Raw genomic sequence first — 16,440 nt, forward strand, 5'->3', positions numbered from 1 at the left:
AATTAAATAACCATCAGCTGAGAACACCAACCATCTCCCCATCTCCAAGTGCCCTGGCCTCATGTAGGTCTCTGCTCTGACAAAAAACTAGAAAAACTGGGCGCCTGGGTGGCTCAGTTGGTTAAGCGACTGCCTTCGGCTCAGGTCATGATCCTGGAGTCCCAGGATCGAGTCCCGCATCGGGCTCCCTGCTCAGCAGGGAGTCTGCTTCTCTCTCTGACCCTCTTGGATCTCTTGCGCGCTCTCTCTCTCTCTCTCTCTCAAATAAATAAATAAAATCTTTTTTAAAAAAAATAGAAGAACATGTTTTATGACACTACCCTTAAGAGTGTCCTTAATGTTAAAATAATGGCCAATGTATCTACATTTTTGAATTATTATTATTTTAATTGAGAAAAGAGAGCGCACGCACGCAGCGTGGGACGGCACAGAGGGGGAGAGAGAGAGTCTTAAGCAGGCTCCAAGCCCCACCTTAATTTCAGGACTCTGAGATCATGACCTCAGCTGAAATCAAGAGACAGATGCTTAACCAACTGAGCCACCCAGACGCCCCAATTATTTTTTTAATTGAAGTATAGTTGACATATTAGTTTCAGATATGTAAAACAGGTGAAGGGGATTAAGAGGTACAAACTTCCAGTAATAAAATAAATAAGTCATAGGGGTGAAAAGTATAGTGCATGTGTCAGTAGTATTGTAATAACTTTATAGCTGTATTTTTTTAAATATGAGTAAGTTTTAAAATAAAGTTTTTGACCAATGTTATACCCTCACTTCTCCTCCAGGGGGAGCACAACTTTCCATGTACAATGCAGGACTGCCGCTTTTTTAAAAGGGAAGCCATCTTTTAACTTGGGAAAGTTCTCAAAAAACCATCAAATTCTTTAATTTTACAGAGAAAAATACTATGTCCCAGATAGGTTGGTATGTTGTTACATACTAACCAGAAACCGAGCTGGGCCTAGAACCTGATGAGAGTCTTCTCTTCTACTAGACCACGCTGGAGGACAGGCTCTTCTTACTGACAGTTTCTAATACTAAGTGATTTTCGAAAGATTTGTTGGGAGAAAGTATAAATACTTTTTAAAAAAAATGGTTTTGTATCCAAAAGAACAACTGCTATCCACAATTACTATTACATATAAGTTTTTCCTTTCTTGCAGTCTTTTTTTACTAGTATTTTGACATAAGAAAAAAAACACATAAAATTTGGCTTTTTTAGTAACCATATAAAGGTTTCTGTGGAAATTAAACAGACCCTAATGTTTCATCCACCAAAGCAACTTAAGAATATGATCTGATTTTAGAAAAGCTGTGGCATTTTTTTTAAAACTCGTATCCATGTGACTGTTAGTTCAGCCAGGCACATCTCCATGTGACATCTGGAATGGCCGCCATTTCCTGCTGGAACCAGCTGCTGTCAGGCCCAAGTCTTTGGCCAGATATAGAATGATGCAGCCTTTAAAAAGCCTGTACTCAGTTCCACTTCAAGGTTGATTTTCCTTGCAAAGCCTAAATGGAAGAAAACATCCCCTTCCACATGACTGGATTCCCCTAAAGGCTTAGAGAAATAAGGGTGACCTAAGCTAGCTGGCAGATGAAAAAATAAATCAGAGTCTGTCACAATTTTAAGACAATTAAGAGAGAAAGTAAGAAAGAAAGAGAGTAGGATTCGACATCCTAATAAGCTCTTCTTACCCGCTGAACAGCATCTGAACATTTTTTTGGAGTTTCCAAAACAGCGGACTGAGATTCTGGTTTGGAAAAGAAGAAGACAGTCAGTTATCTTAAATAAGAAAATTTCCCCCATTTCCTCACCCAGAAAACAAAACTAACTAAAACATATCTTTAACCAGAAGTACCAAAAACATCCCATTTATCTTCCAATTATACTTCCGTATTAGGAGGACATGACTATTTTTCAGTATATATAACACATATAATGACTAACACGTCATTATTTTTAAAATTAGAATAGCCTCATGTCCTTCTTGACACATCAATCATTATTGTTCCCAATTGCCAGCTTCTTTTTTGGGCCAGGAAGTACCTATTGAAACATTCACTTATTATATTTTTCACTTAGCTAAAGTCTGCACAATGAAAGAAGCCAACTCACCAACCTTGAAAGATAGAATTCAATTGTCTTATCGGACTATTGACAAATTACCTTCTAATTCCACCACCCACCAAGAGGCATTAGTAATAAGGGGTTCTAAAGGGATTTCGTTCCTCCCTTTGTCACTTAAGAGTCTATGAGACTGCAAATTCCTGCTGGAAAACCTAAGGGATAACCAATTCCAGGATTATTTTTTAAGCTAAGGGACAGATTTCTTCTAAAGGAAGCTTGCATGAAAGTTTATAAACAAAAGGGCCTTCAGAAATCCCCAGTGCTCCACGGAGTAGAGTCTGAGAACAACTCCTCGTGTCTACTGTTCACATTTTACAGCTGAGAAATCAGAGGCACATAATATAAGCAATTGGTGGGAAGCAGAAGACTAGAGCTTGTCTCCTGTCACACTGCTCCCCACCCCCAACTGGCATGAAGACCAGACACTTGACAAGAAATAGCAGTCACTCTTGAGGATAATTTAATTCCTATTTTAGCAGCATTTTAGTTGATACATGTAACAATGCTATAGAAAAATAAAAGGTGCCTATCATTTAAATTTTATAACATACTGGGGCGCCTGGGTGGCTCAGTCGTGAAGCGTCTGCCTTCGGCTCAGGTCAGGATCCCAGGGGCCTGGGATGGAGCCCCGCATCGGGCTCCCTGCTCCGCGGGAAGCCTGCTTCTCCCTCTCCCACTCCCCCTGCTTGTGTTCCCTCTCTCACTATATCTCTGTCAATAAATAAATAAAATCTTAAAAAATAATAATAATAAATAAATTTTATAACATATTGTTAAACTACATGGAAAGTTTCCATTTCACTGAGACTAAAGCACAGTCTCGGCACAGGCCCAGTGACCTTCTTTCATCTGTCCACAGTCCCTGACCTGTCTGACCACCTCTGCCCTTCCCCACCTGCGCACTGGGCTGTGGCCACACTGGCCTTCTCGCTACCCTTTAACATGCTGCCATGTTCCCTCCACAGGGTCTCTGCATATGCCCCTCTGCCTTGCCCCTTCTCTAGGGCTTTGTTCCAGACTTCAGCACTCGTTTTAACAAAGCGGCAGTCCCATCCACTGCTAGCACCCCTCATTCTCTCTTACTTTCTTTGTAACATGGAACATCACGTAACACACTACCTAATCCACTTGTTTGCCTCCTAATTTTAATTCTCTTACTCCACTAGAACATAAGGCAGGGATTTTTGCACTTTTTTCCCCTTATATCCGCAGCATCTAGAATAGTGTCTGGCACACAGTAGGTGCTTAAAATATTTGCTGAGTCATTGTAGGAGTGACTGGAAGGAGTGACCAAAAGAACAATCAAACCATGAAAGGGGGTATCCTGGGAAAGGGAAAAGAGGAGTAAGGATTTTACAAGGGGCAAATACATCACTTTGCCTTTAGCTGCTTCCTGCAGCTCGGCTTAAGGTGTATCTTTCAAAACAAAAATCCTTGAGAACAGCATGAAGTAGTCACTTACCAACAGATGTCACTGTGGCAATAGAATATTAACAAGAGGCCTTAAAACACAAAGCATTTTCCCAGAGAAGTAATTCGACTTCACTGAGGTAATCGAAAAGGGATTCTTCCTTCTTATACCGACAAATCTGTACTCTGACCTTAACAGCAGAGTTAGCCAATTTTGAATAAGGATCCTAACGTCAAAACCAACCAGCAGTTAATATTAGCAAATCCAAACCCTGGAACACTTTTGGTTTTAGTTACCTCCAAATCCCCAAACACAGTAGACTCTAGATAAGGTCCTGAGGCTTTGTATTGATGGAGAACACTTTTCTTCCTCTTCTTTCTATTTAGATAGCGCAGGGAGAATCCAAAGGATCTCCCGTTGGAACACCAACAGTTCTTTGCATTAGAAATACACACAGTGTTTCCTAGCATTTCCCCGATAGCCCTAGGCCTGGTGACCTACCCTAAAAAGCAAGCCTCTGGGCTCTGATGGCAAAGAAGAATGCATACAGTTTATCAGAACAATGAACTAGAAAGACAGTCACTTTTTGGAATCGCCCTCCTCCCAAACTTGTAGTTTCCCTCTGTCGAATTATAAATGGTGCCCGAAATGAATTAATTCCCCCACCCCCCTCTTCCACTATACTTATTTCTTTGAATCCGTGTAAGAGAAACCATCCAAGAGAAATTTATGGCAAAATGCTCTCTTCAAAATCATAAACTGAAGCATAGACGTTCTAGAGTGTCAAGATGTTAAGATGAAAAAGATGCACACAATAACTGTACTGCAAAAACAAAAGGTAAAATGAAGAGAACTAAGAGAAAAGAAAAAGAAAAATTAAGGAGAAGGCAAATAAGAAAAAAAACCAAAGAAGGCATAGGAAGGGGAGAATAAAGAGAAGCACGAGACACGGCACCGAGTGGTGTGAGTAGAGAGAAAATGGCGTGTTTGCAGCGAATGGTAAGTAAGCTGGTCTCTGAGTATCTGCTCAAGGCTAGGGCCACTGGGCAAGTGAATCTGAGAAATCCACTTAGTTCTAACATTCTTAGAATGGTCACCTCAGGTACAAACTCCCATGAAACTTGTTACCAACACTCTCGTCTTCCAGCATCCAGGGGCTTTCCGGACTTGCCTTTCTAAATCCACTCAGCTCTAGAACTGACAGTTCCCATTACATATTCATCAACCAGGATGGTTGTTTTTAAAGAGTAACCCAGTGAGAGCTCTCTCAAAGGTACATTTAAAACTGCCAACTCCTTCTCTCTCCCTTTTTAAGAATTCAGAAACTAGACCGTTTTTAAAACCAAAACAAAACAAACATCTCTGTGAAGCAAAGTAGGAGAAAGAACATTCCTGACAAAACTTTAAGTGTCCTAAATAATTCATAATCTAAAATTCTGGGCTCCCCACAGTTCCAAACATGTTTCAGAGATGAACTCTTCTTTATCATCACAAAATAAGCCTATGACTTGTAAAACAAAACATACTTGGATGAGTTTTACATTTATAGGGAGAAAGAAAATAAGTAGGATATGCCTCCCTGCTATGAATGGAAAATAAATTAAATCACCCTTTTAAAGCATATAAAGTATGCCTTCTAAAAATGAATTGAGCAGTCTCCAAACAGTTTTACACTGTAAGTAAAAAGGCACTTACATAAAATTATTAAAATGCAGTTTCTCTAATGGTATATACATCAATTTGATTCAAGTCTAGTCAATTTAATTGAGAGAGAACTTATTAAACTTTATTTAAATAGTATGACTTATGGGTGATGTTTTTAATTCTGGTATACCATGTCCTTCCATAAATGAAGATAGAGTTAAACATGTAATTTTCCTAAAAGGGCCCAACCCTATGTTCTGCTTATTTGATTATCTCACAGTATGGATATGCCCCTCATTGCCAACATAGGATATGGACACACAAGCTTTAGCTTGCATATATAAGAGAGAAATGCAAGCCAAAATGACAAAAAAAGAAGAATTTATTATCATCATCATCATCATCATCATCATCTATAGGAGACATGGTCAATCTTTCAGTCTTTTCTAGCACATTTTATCCCTTGATCAAGTGGGAAGCTGAGAAATAGAACACTATCAAACTCTTCCTGGGTTCCTTATAGAATTTCTTCATTACCCCTATTGAATATTTGTTAAAGCATTCAACTACATCTGGAAATGAGTTGATGATACTGTTTGCATTGCATCACACAGAATCTTATTAGGAACCATCAGAAACACTTATTTTTTATATATAGAAGGCCAGAAAAGGGCTTCTCTGAAATACTTTTGCTTTTAACCTCATGGACACAGGGGATGATTATAGAATTGTCCCCATTTCCCTCTTTGCTTTAAACCTGAGGAAAAATTTCCAACTACCTTTGAAAATTCCAAGTGCTTCTGCAATACATTTGTGTGCTACCTTACCCCTGGCTTCATTTTATTCTTCCATCCTAAATTCCTTTCAGTTTGATTTATTTTCCTTTGTAATCCTTTTGTATACCTTAGATATTTATATGCTGCTCAAATCTTTTCTGGAGCAAAGGCGGGTTACACTGCTTTCAGCCAGCATGTAACCATGACTTTTAGGATTTCTATTTAAAAAGTCTCTGCCCTGTTTCTACCACTTCTCCTTCCACATAGTTTCCTCCAGGGTTTTCCATCCCCAAATTGCCTTCCTAAATATCACTCCTCTTGGCCATTTACATTTTCAGAGAAAGATAAGGGGCTTGATGTTTCAAAGACACAATAAGAATAATCAATTCCTTATACACATCTAGACATCCTGCCCCCATTCGCCAAAATTTGAAAACTAAAGTTAATTATCTCTTTGATTTCTGTGCATCAGTGAATAACTTTTGAAATTTGGTATTGAGCCTGGAAAAATGGTCCATGGGCTGTTTCAGCACACACACAAAACTCTCTCTCAAATGCCTGCATGAATGTGCTAAGGAGATATTTATTTAGATCTCTTTCAACAAAAGATCTTAATTTACTGGCTTAAACATTTAAACATATACTATGTGCCCAAAGGTCTTGAAATGTTGGGAGTCTCCAAGGAAGACAGATATGTATAAACAGAAAAATTATAATGCATAAGTAATATGAATGATACAGATATGAATAAAATGCCACGGGACTCCAGAAAAAAGAACCACCACAGAGGGTGGGGAGAGGCACCAAGGCTTCATTCACCTTGACCTCTGCACTTCCAATCCCTACAGAGGAGGGTTGGTTCTTTCACCATTATATGAAAGGTGGAGAAGAGCCTCTCTTACAGAAGGGATTACAAAAATATGTTAAGTCAGATGCATGAGAAATCTGAATTAGCTGGACATGTGAATTAGTAATCAACAATGAAAATGAGCCGCAAGACAAAAAAACAAAAACAAAAACAAAAACAAGTTTTCAGTTTTCTAAGATGTAACTAAAAATCCTTCTTCTTCAAAAGAAAAAAGTCATTGAACTCTTTTAACTTTAAACTAAAATTGAAAGGGGCCACATGTTGCAAATACTGGTTTTAACCATGATGTCACTACACAACAATGTAGAGCAACCAATCATTAAGTGTACTGCAAATAGTGTATTACTATTAATAATTATGTTATCAAAGTTTGCACCAAATCTATATATTTGAAAGCTGTAGATTCTGTGCAAGGTTTTTGCTATATTATTGACATTCTCACTCTTAAAACTGACTGACTGACTAGAAGGGAGAGGGTGGTATGGCTCTCAGAATGAGAATGGCCCATAGAGTCACAGCAGGATAAGTTTAGAAAATGCCATTAGATCATTTGGACAAAAGAATGCTATATGGCTGTTGAGGTTTATAACAGATCAACTGGAGAAAAACAAGTCACTACACAAAATTATTTTCTACTTACCTCCATCATCCTCTTTAAGAATGCATACTTTAAAAGGATACAAGTTACTATATTAAAAATTACTTGATCTGGCATTTGGCAGGCTACAGCAAATAACAAAGAGAAAACTAAGTTACAAAGTTCCTGGTATCCATTCCAACGATCATCTTTTACCAAACTAAAATTTAGATTATCACTAGCTTTCTGTCTAGTCCTCCTCTGGTATACAAAATCAATAATATAAAATATTTTGAAACTTTTTTAAGGTGCCTTAAAATTTTAAAGGAAAATATAAATATTTCAAAAAAGTGGGGAAAAACATACTAGGGAAGAAAAAAATGAAAACACACTAATCATGATGTAAAACACAAGACATGGACAACTGTTAAGAGGGCACTCAACGAAACTGATCAATTCTGTTATATCTACACCGGGCTATTCCCTACCAAGAAGTTAAAGTGATTTTTAACATGAATAACATAGTGTACTTAACAGGAGCAATACTTTTAGTTGTGTGTTTTCCCTTTTAAAACTAAATATGCTTTTATGTGATTGCTTTATTTTCAGGTATTATCATGTTAGAACCCCTTCATTCCTGAAGATACATCCATTAAGGAACTCTACACCTTGGCCCTTGATCAACTGTACTATGTTACAAGAAACTCAGAGCCCTACATGGTACAACGTTTCTTACTCCTCTCTCTCATGGGTTGTTCATTTCAGGGAGTATAGTCCACCTAGTGAACACTAAGCAGTGTTTCAAAAGCATCAGACATTTAAAACGGGACATGCACGGTTGGGTGTGGGCCCCCGTTCCGGGCTTCTATAGAAAGAAGAAAGGTAAATGCATCCCTTCAGAGACTGGGATAAAAACAGGATTATAAACACTACATTCACTTTGGAAAGGGGCCTAGAATAAAATCTTTAACACTGTGGGTCATTGTTGGTTTCAAAGGGAACTCATGAGGAAGTAATAAGTAAAGATATCAGATAATGGTAATAATGATAACAATAGCAAACACTTATACTAAGCCTGACATTGTATTCTGAATTCTAACTCTATGCTTTAACATGCATTATCTCATATAATTCTCAAAACAGCCCTATGCAGGAGATGCTATTCTTATCGACATTTTACATGTTAGGAAACTGAGTACAGGGATTAAGAAATTTGCCCAAGGTTACAAAGCTCCATGTTCTTATGTTGTACTCTTTTATTACAAATCCAGATTAATGACTCTCTCTCTATAAACCAATGAGAAAAAGAATCAAAATTCTTTTTTTTTTTAGATTTATTTATTTGAGAGAGAGAGAGTGGGGGCAGGATCTGAGGGAGAGGGAGAGAAAGAATCTCAAGCAGACTCCCTGCTGAGCATGGAGCCCAATGCGGGGCTCAATCTCATGACCCTGAGATCATGACCTGAGCCAAAATCAAGAGTCGGATGCTTAACCAACTGAGCCACCCGGTTGCCCCCAAAAATCAAAATTCTTAATTCTAACACTCATGCTACTATTTAGGAAAATTTGGTGAGGGGTAGATTTCTGAATAGTAATAATGCTCTTCAATGTACTCTCCACTTATGAATCAGTCCACAGAGAAGAAGTCAGGAATTTATTATACCAGATTGGAAATTTTTTTAAACGGAATTAAACAACCAAATTTCATAAAACATTATTACTCAAATACGATTCTTAATTCCTAAGACAAACACAAAAGTGTTCTCCCACTTTCAGGCTCCATAGAAAGCTGATATTAATCTCATGCTATCTTCCCAGCCAATAACACAAAATAAGACAACAAAAGATGCAAAGAGAAAAACAACCAAAAAGAAAAATTTTAAAGAAGAATAAATACATCTGAACACTGTACAGTTTTTAAAAGATTACTTAAAACTTAGATTTAATGAACCTTTTATCTCTATGTCCCCATTATCTCTGAAGGTAAAGAAAAGGATCAAGAAAAGCACAAGGAAAGCAGTAAGGGAAGAGAGCCAGAGTGGAGAAGTGAGGTCGACACCACCTTTGAAGGCAATAGACAGAAATTTCCCTCTGGAGTTCTCAGTCCACACAGGATATGTGGCTCATATCATCTCAGGTGGTGGCTACAGTCAGCCCCCTGAGGCGGTAGTTCGCAAACTTTTGTATACACAATAATAACTGGATAATTCCAGTGTCCCCTTCCCTAAAATTCTGAAGGTGGAGCATAAGAATTTACAATTTAACAAGACTCCCAGTGATTTTACTTGAGATAGCTGCAGATCGTAATCGAAGAAATCCTTAGAAGAGAAATGCAGACTCACTACCCCGTGAGCACTGTATAGGTACTTCATGTTACGCACTTTCAGAACACGCACTGTTCCTGGGGTCCCACCTGTTTCAGCATCCTTCAGCCTGTGTTCTTCATCAGGAGGTTTCGATGGGGGCCAAACAGACGGGACTCGCCTGGGAAACTGCCCTTCTGTGTAATCCAGTGAGTGAGTGGGTTGGCTGACCGCAGCCCAAGTATAAAGTTGATCTTGCTATATTTAAAAAATGAAAAAAAATAAATAAATGTAAAGCTATTTTAATTCAATTAGAAAAAAAGGTTTTTTTGATTATTACATCTTTTCTATCACATATACATATATATATATATCCACGTGTGTGTGTGTGTATAAAAAACATTAAAAAGCATTGCATACTATCTAATGTAGACTCATAACATAAACATTCTTTCTTTTTTTTTAAGATTTTATTTATTTGTTTGAGAGGGAGAGAATGAGAGATAGAAAGCACAAGAGGGAAGAGGGTCAGAGGGAGAAGCAGACTCCCCGCTGAGCAGGGAGCCCGATGCGGGACTCGATCCCGGGACTCCAGGATCATGACCTGAGCTGAAGGCAGTCACTTAACCAACTGAGCCACCCAGGCGCCCCCATAAACATTCTTTCACATAGTCATTTCATTTTCATGACCATACTTGTCTCAACTTCTTTTCTAAAGCAAAATCTAAGTCTTTCTTGGTGGTAGAGATGCCATGTGGGTCTGCAAGGAATTATAAGATCAGAAAATCCAGACGTTCAATCGGAGAACTCCCTGAACAAGCATCTTTAAGACATTTGAATATGATGTCCCTTTAACATCGGTTTAAACGCTTATAGCAAAGTCAAAGGACAGGCTGTACTTGGGCACCACAGGGCAGTACTAGCGTCCTTGCCTTCAACAACAAAAAGCCTAGGAAACCAACTTATCTTGGGTCCAGGCTGGGAACTGTTTAGGACTGAAACCATGAAAAAGTAAATGAACCTGCCAAGAATAAGAGAATTGGACAGGGATCTTCTGGCAAAGAAAGTGCTTCCCAGCTGCAGACCAACAGAATCTGGACAGAATGAGAAGAAGGTTCAAAACTACACTTAGTGCCAGGGAGCAAAGTGAAACTCTTACAAAGGAGGCCGCTTTGAGGCTTATAAACACCTTGGAAAACTGCTCATTAGGATTTCAGAATAACATGTTTAACCATGTTAGGATGCATGCACTTAATATATGCAGGCCCTAGGTCTCTTTGTGACACTTTCCTTACTTATAGGTATATTTCCCTATAGCTTTTGATCAATATAAAGAAAGCAAAGAGAATAACAGTATGGTAGAGGTTAAGAGCAAATTAAAAACAAAACAAAACCTATATATATATATATATATATCTCATAATCACCATGTTGAGACTGTAAAGTAAACAGGGTTAACCAAGGACAGGCATTGCTATTTCCATAATGTGTTTAATAAATTAATCTAAGAAATTCACAAACTATCATTCAGCATAGACAGTAAGATGCAATGTATCTGTAGATTTAAGCTTTACCTTTAGGGACGTTAGCCCTAATTGAGAATTCAGATTCCTGGGATTGGCTAGTAATCACATAAGAAAGGGCCACATTTCAGACCTGGCCAAGCAGTTCATATCTCCAAGCTATCCATATCTCTTCCAACTATTCATATCTTGATCAACACCAAAGGCTTTGCTATTTAGCATACTGAATGTCAAAAATAGCTCTTCATTGGTGAAATTAGTAGTTTGTTTAATTAAAATGGTGTTAGAAATAAACTCTCATTAGTGAAACTAAAGTAATTCAATTTATGAGGATTGGCAAAAATGTCAGAGGATATCCTCATCCCTCCAAGAACAGAGTAAGACTTGGGCGAGGGATGATGTCAAGTCTTGATGCCCTGACAGTGCACCATCTAGCCACTGCTTGAGAATGTCTCCTTGCCTGTGGCCAACCATTAGGCAGAGAATCCTGCCTCTTTCGTGTCTGCAGCACATGAACCTTCCGTGGAAAGTGTAATCAAGCACCTACCCAGTTGGCAAGCTGTACCTTCCCTGACAAAGGAACTCTTGCCTAGAGAGCTCCATCATCCTAATAACAGACCCACTCAGCCTCAAATTTGGCGCCACATAAAAAAAGGCAGCAATAGGCAAGGGGATAAGCAGTTTCACTTAGGATTTCACAATTCACCAGAATACAAAGTATGCTAAAAGCACTTTATAAACTTCATATAAAAAACAACAATAAATTTTGGTCAATCCTCTAGTTTTTCAGCCACACCCCAGGATTTAATACATCACAATGCTGCGATGGTAATCTCAAAATTGCTCCTTCGTAGTATGGAGAAATTAAGCAAAACACAAATTTCTTTCACGGCTTTTTAACACCTACAGACGCCAACTCTTCAACCTATCATTTAAATTTTCCTATATGACTTCCTCCCCCCCCAAATTCATTTCTCCATGTTCCCTAAATCAAGTTTCACTCCACTCAATGCCTCCCTAGTTCTCCCCACTCATGGAATCTAATCTCTCAGTAAAAGTCTTGCTGAAGTCCCACCTCACCTGGACCACTCCTGCATCAGAACACTGATACAGAGCCCTACCACCCCTCATTCTGAGAAGTAACGGTATGCCTTCCAGGTTGGTGGCTTAACATTTTCCTGAGTGCATCTGATCTTTCCCCAGGTTGATGAAAACTCCTTTAGCACGTAAAGCTATGTCCACAGGTCCTATAAATCTCCCCTAGCACTTGACAATGTGATGATGACTACATAAAGCTACTTAACTGTCTACTGAATTAACAGAATAGCCAGATACAAAAGAAATAAAAGAGACAGCTTGTCAATATAAGCAGTGGCCATAGCTGGTAATCTCATTTTCCTTCATGTACTCAACAAGGTACTGAAAAGGTACTTTGTAGATATCACACGGAAAACAAAGCTATTAAGTCATCGGTTCTACCTAACCCTATCGGCAATTCTACAATATAAAGAAAAATACAGTTGATAAAATTCCTAGGATATTATCAGTGCTGCACCAGAGATAAATCTCTTAACTTTATGAGGTCTTGATGTTCTCATCAGTAAATCAGGAAAAAAGCCTGCCCCAGTCTTTTTTATAGGGCTCGCATGAAGCAGGAGCAAATATTATGTGGAAAGAGCTATGAAAATGACATGCTGTGATTCAAAAATAACACACCATGAGTGCTACTTGTTTTGATTTTTTAAAATCTATGTTTGATTAGAACATTTCTTGTATTTAAAAAATCCTTTTCAGAGGAATTCAGAATCATCATCATATGTACACATCAAGATACAGAACCAACGCTAAATCTTTATTGATGGGAAGGTAGTTCAGCAAATTTTGGTCTCCAGGGTTTTCTTGGCATTTGCACTGATTGTTCCTAAATTTTGAATTTAATTGATGATTGCCCTGTGGTCGTTCCTCAACTATCCATGAATGTCTTTTTTTCTGTTGTATTTCTTTCTAACATTTCAGAAATATATTTGTTATTTTCCCAAATAGGGTTATAAGCCCCTTGTTCCAGCTACCATATCCTATATTCCCCATTTTCCCCAGAATATTGTTCTGTACACATAGCAGACACACCATGAGTATTAAGGAACTACAAGGGTCAAGAGCAATAAAAATGGTTTTTTGACAAATCAAATCATAATTTTATTATCTGCGTTAAAATAGGGTTATGTTCCCATGACACTACTCCACTCCTTTAAATTCTTGAAGTCTGTTTTGACTTTTGCTGAACTGGATCATTTCTTCCTGTTAAAGAAAACAAATAGAAGCTTTCTACCACAGGCACATCAGAAGATTTAAAATCACACGCTAAAAGTGACATAAATAGACCATAAACCTACTATCTCAAAAAAAAAACAATAGTTACTTATAGCAGATATTTAATAATGACCCCAAAATAAATCAGAGCTATAACCCATAAATAGTTTATTTTAGAGAACCCACTGGAAAATATAATGCTCAGAGGTAGGCATTCTAAGAGTACTTCATTGAGATTTTTCAAGCCAAAGTGAGGGTATGGTTACCACCTTAAAATGTCTCATGTTCACATTTTTCTGATGGTGCTTTATGGAAGAAAATTTCATTGTCCATTAATCTGTATGCTAAAGCAGAATCTAAACTACCCTCTGAGAGGAAGTATTGTTCTTCCCATTGGTGTTCCTATAACTCATCAGATGGGATGTCCATACATGTGAGAATAAATCTTAGTTAGGGGTTCCTCAGGTCCTCAGAAACTCTCAGCACTGCCCCTGCTCCAGCATCTACCAAGGCTAATAGATCCATATTGGAGTGGTGAAATATAGAACTTATCTCAGATAGTCCAGGAAGTACAATCCCCCATTGAATATCAGAAGTTTGACCAAGGGTGAATATATCTTTTCAAATTAGTGTTTGAGGTGTTTTTTTTGTTTGTTTGTTTTTTTAGTAAATACCCATGGTGGAATTTCTGGATCATATGGTAATACTACTTTTTTTTTATTTTTTGAGGAAACTCCACCCCGTTTTCAGCAGTGGTTGCACCAATTTACATTCCCACCACAGTGTACAAGGCTAACCTTTTCTCCACATCCTCACCAACACTTGTTATTTCTTGTCTTTTTAATATTAGCCATTCGGACCTGTGTGAGGTATTATTTCACTGTGGTTTTGATTTGCATTTACCGGATGATTAATGATCTTGAGAACCATTTCTTTCTGTTGGCCAACAATATGTCTCCTTGGGAAAATGTCTATTCGTGTCCTCTGTCCCTATGTTCATTGCAGCATAATTTACAATAGCGAAGATATGGAAGAAGCTGAAGTGTCCATCAATAGATGAATGGATAAAGAAGGTATGGGGTACACACACACACACACACACACACACACACACACACACACAATGGATTATTACTCGGCCATGAAAAAGAATGGGATCTTATCATTTTTGATATAGATGGCCAGAAAGGGTATTATACTAAGTGAAATAAATTAGACAGAGAAAAACAAATACTGTATTATTTCACTTCTATGTGGAATCTAAAAAGAAAAACAAATGAAAAAACAAATAAGGGGGGTGCCTGGGTGGCTCAGTCGGTTAAGCTTCAGCTCAGGTCATGATCTCAGGGTCCTGGGATCAAGCCCTGCGTCGGGCTCCCTGACCCGCAGCAAGTCTGTGTCTCTCTCTCCCTCTGTGATCTCTCTCACTTTCGCTCTCTCAAATAAATAAAATCTTAAAAAAAGAAAAAAGAAAAAACAAACAAGAGATACAGACTCATAAATACAGAGAACTGGTATTTGCCAGAAAGGATAGGAGAAATAGGTGAAGGGGATTTAAGAGGTACTAACTTCCAGTTATAAAACAGGTAAGTCAGGAAGATGAAAAGTACAGGATAGGAAATTATAGTCAATAATATTATAATAACGTTTACAGTGACAGAGGGTAACTATATTTATTGTGGTGAAAAATGCATTCAATTTTTTTAAAGATTTATTTATTTATTTTAGAGAGGGAGAGAGATCAACAGTGGCAGTAGGGACAGAGGAAGAGGGGGAGAGAGAGAGAGAATCCTCAAGCAGACTCTCCACTGAGCATGGAGCCAGATGCGGGGCTTGATTCCAGGACCCTGAAATCATGACCTGAGTCGAAATCAAGAGTTGGCCACTTAATCAACTGAGACCAGGTGTCCCAATGTATAAAATTATTGAATCACTATGCTGTGCATTTGAAACTTTATAACATTGTATGTCAACTATCCATAAATAATATTTTTAAGTTTGACTGAAGGAGATAACTAAAAAAAAAAAATCCAAAAAGCATGCAGCTCATCCATTTCCTTACATATATTCTACTCACCCAGAGTGCATAGATAAAATCTTCCTCAGGTCAGCAAAGGGCTCTTTTACCTGTACCTGGGCATACTGGTCTCAAGAATAACTTCACCTGAACTGTGCTTGGGTATGACCACTAAGAAAAAGAGACCACTATGTCCACTAAAAGAACACAGCTGAAAATATCCATCCCATCACATAATATTGTCTATGGGAGAGGTCTGAAGGTAACTTCATTTCTAACCTTAGAATTTTATAGCTTAATCTAAAAAATTAAACAGATGGCATTTTGAGTTTATTTATACTTTTTTCATCTTATGGACCACTGTGTTAACCAAATTTGTTTATTGTTTTGGCTATTAAAAAACTTAAGTATATGTTTTGGAATTGCCACATGTTTTGGAATTCCAGAATACATGTTTTTTATCAGCCTCATTCCTGGCTCTATTTTATTCTTTGTCTTCTTTTTTTCTTTCCACTGGTAGCTAATTTTTTTTATTTTATAATATCTTACTTTTCTTATTAATCATTGTAAGTATTTTTTGTAATAAGCCAGCAATAAACACATAATTAGTATTAGAGGAATGATGAAAGATCCATTTATATGCCTATGTTAGCTCATTTGAGCTTTTTATTGGATGACTTTCTAGATAAAAGGTAGATCCATGATAGTAGACCAAATTGTGGTCTGCAAATTGGTTTGGATTGACAATTGTAAACAAAACAAAACAAAAAAACAACCCAATAGCACAACTCTATAGAATTGCTCTTGGGTAGGGGAGATAAGAAAAATAATACCTAATCAGTACCACACATGACAGCATGCACTGGGTGTACTATTGTCT

General features: G+C 37.8%; 1 protein-coding gene across 2 annotated transcripts in view; it reads right to left on the reverse strand.

Moving 5' to 3' along the window:
- FMN2 (formin 2) overlaps positions 1–16,440 on the reverse strand; it is a 375,250-nt gene that overhangs the window by 286,983 nt on the left and 71,827 nt on the right. For both annotated transcript variants that reach the window (XM_073899944.1, XM_073899942.1), the window contains exons 3-4: positions 9,821–9,968; positions 1,699–1,754 (exon numbers count right to left, since the gene is read on the reverse strand). In XM_073899944.1, coding sequence (XP_073756045.1) covers positions 1,699–1,754; positions 9,821–9,968 — 204 coding nt within the window. The remainder of the gene's footprint in view (positions 1–1,698; positions 1,755–9,820; positions 9,969–16,440) is intronic.

This window comes from Callorhinus ursinus, unplaced genomic scaffold (assembly GCF_003265705.2).
Source record: "Callorhinus ursinus isolate GAN/ISIS: 27379988/994484 unplaced genomic scaffold, GSC_fseal_2.0 scaffold13, whole genome shotgun sequence".
In the NCBI taxonomy this organism is placed as follows: Eukaryota; Metazoa; Chordata; class Mammalia; order Carnivora; family Otariidae; genus Callorhinus; species Callorhinus ursinus.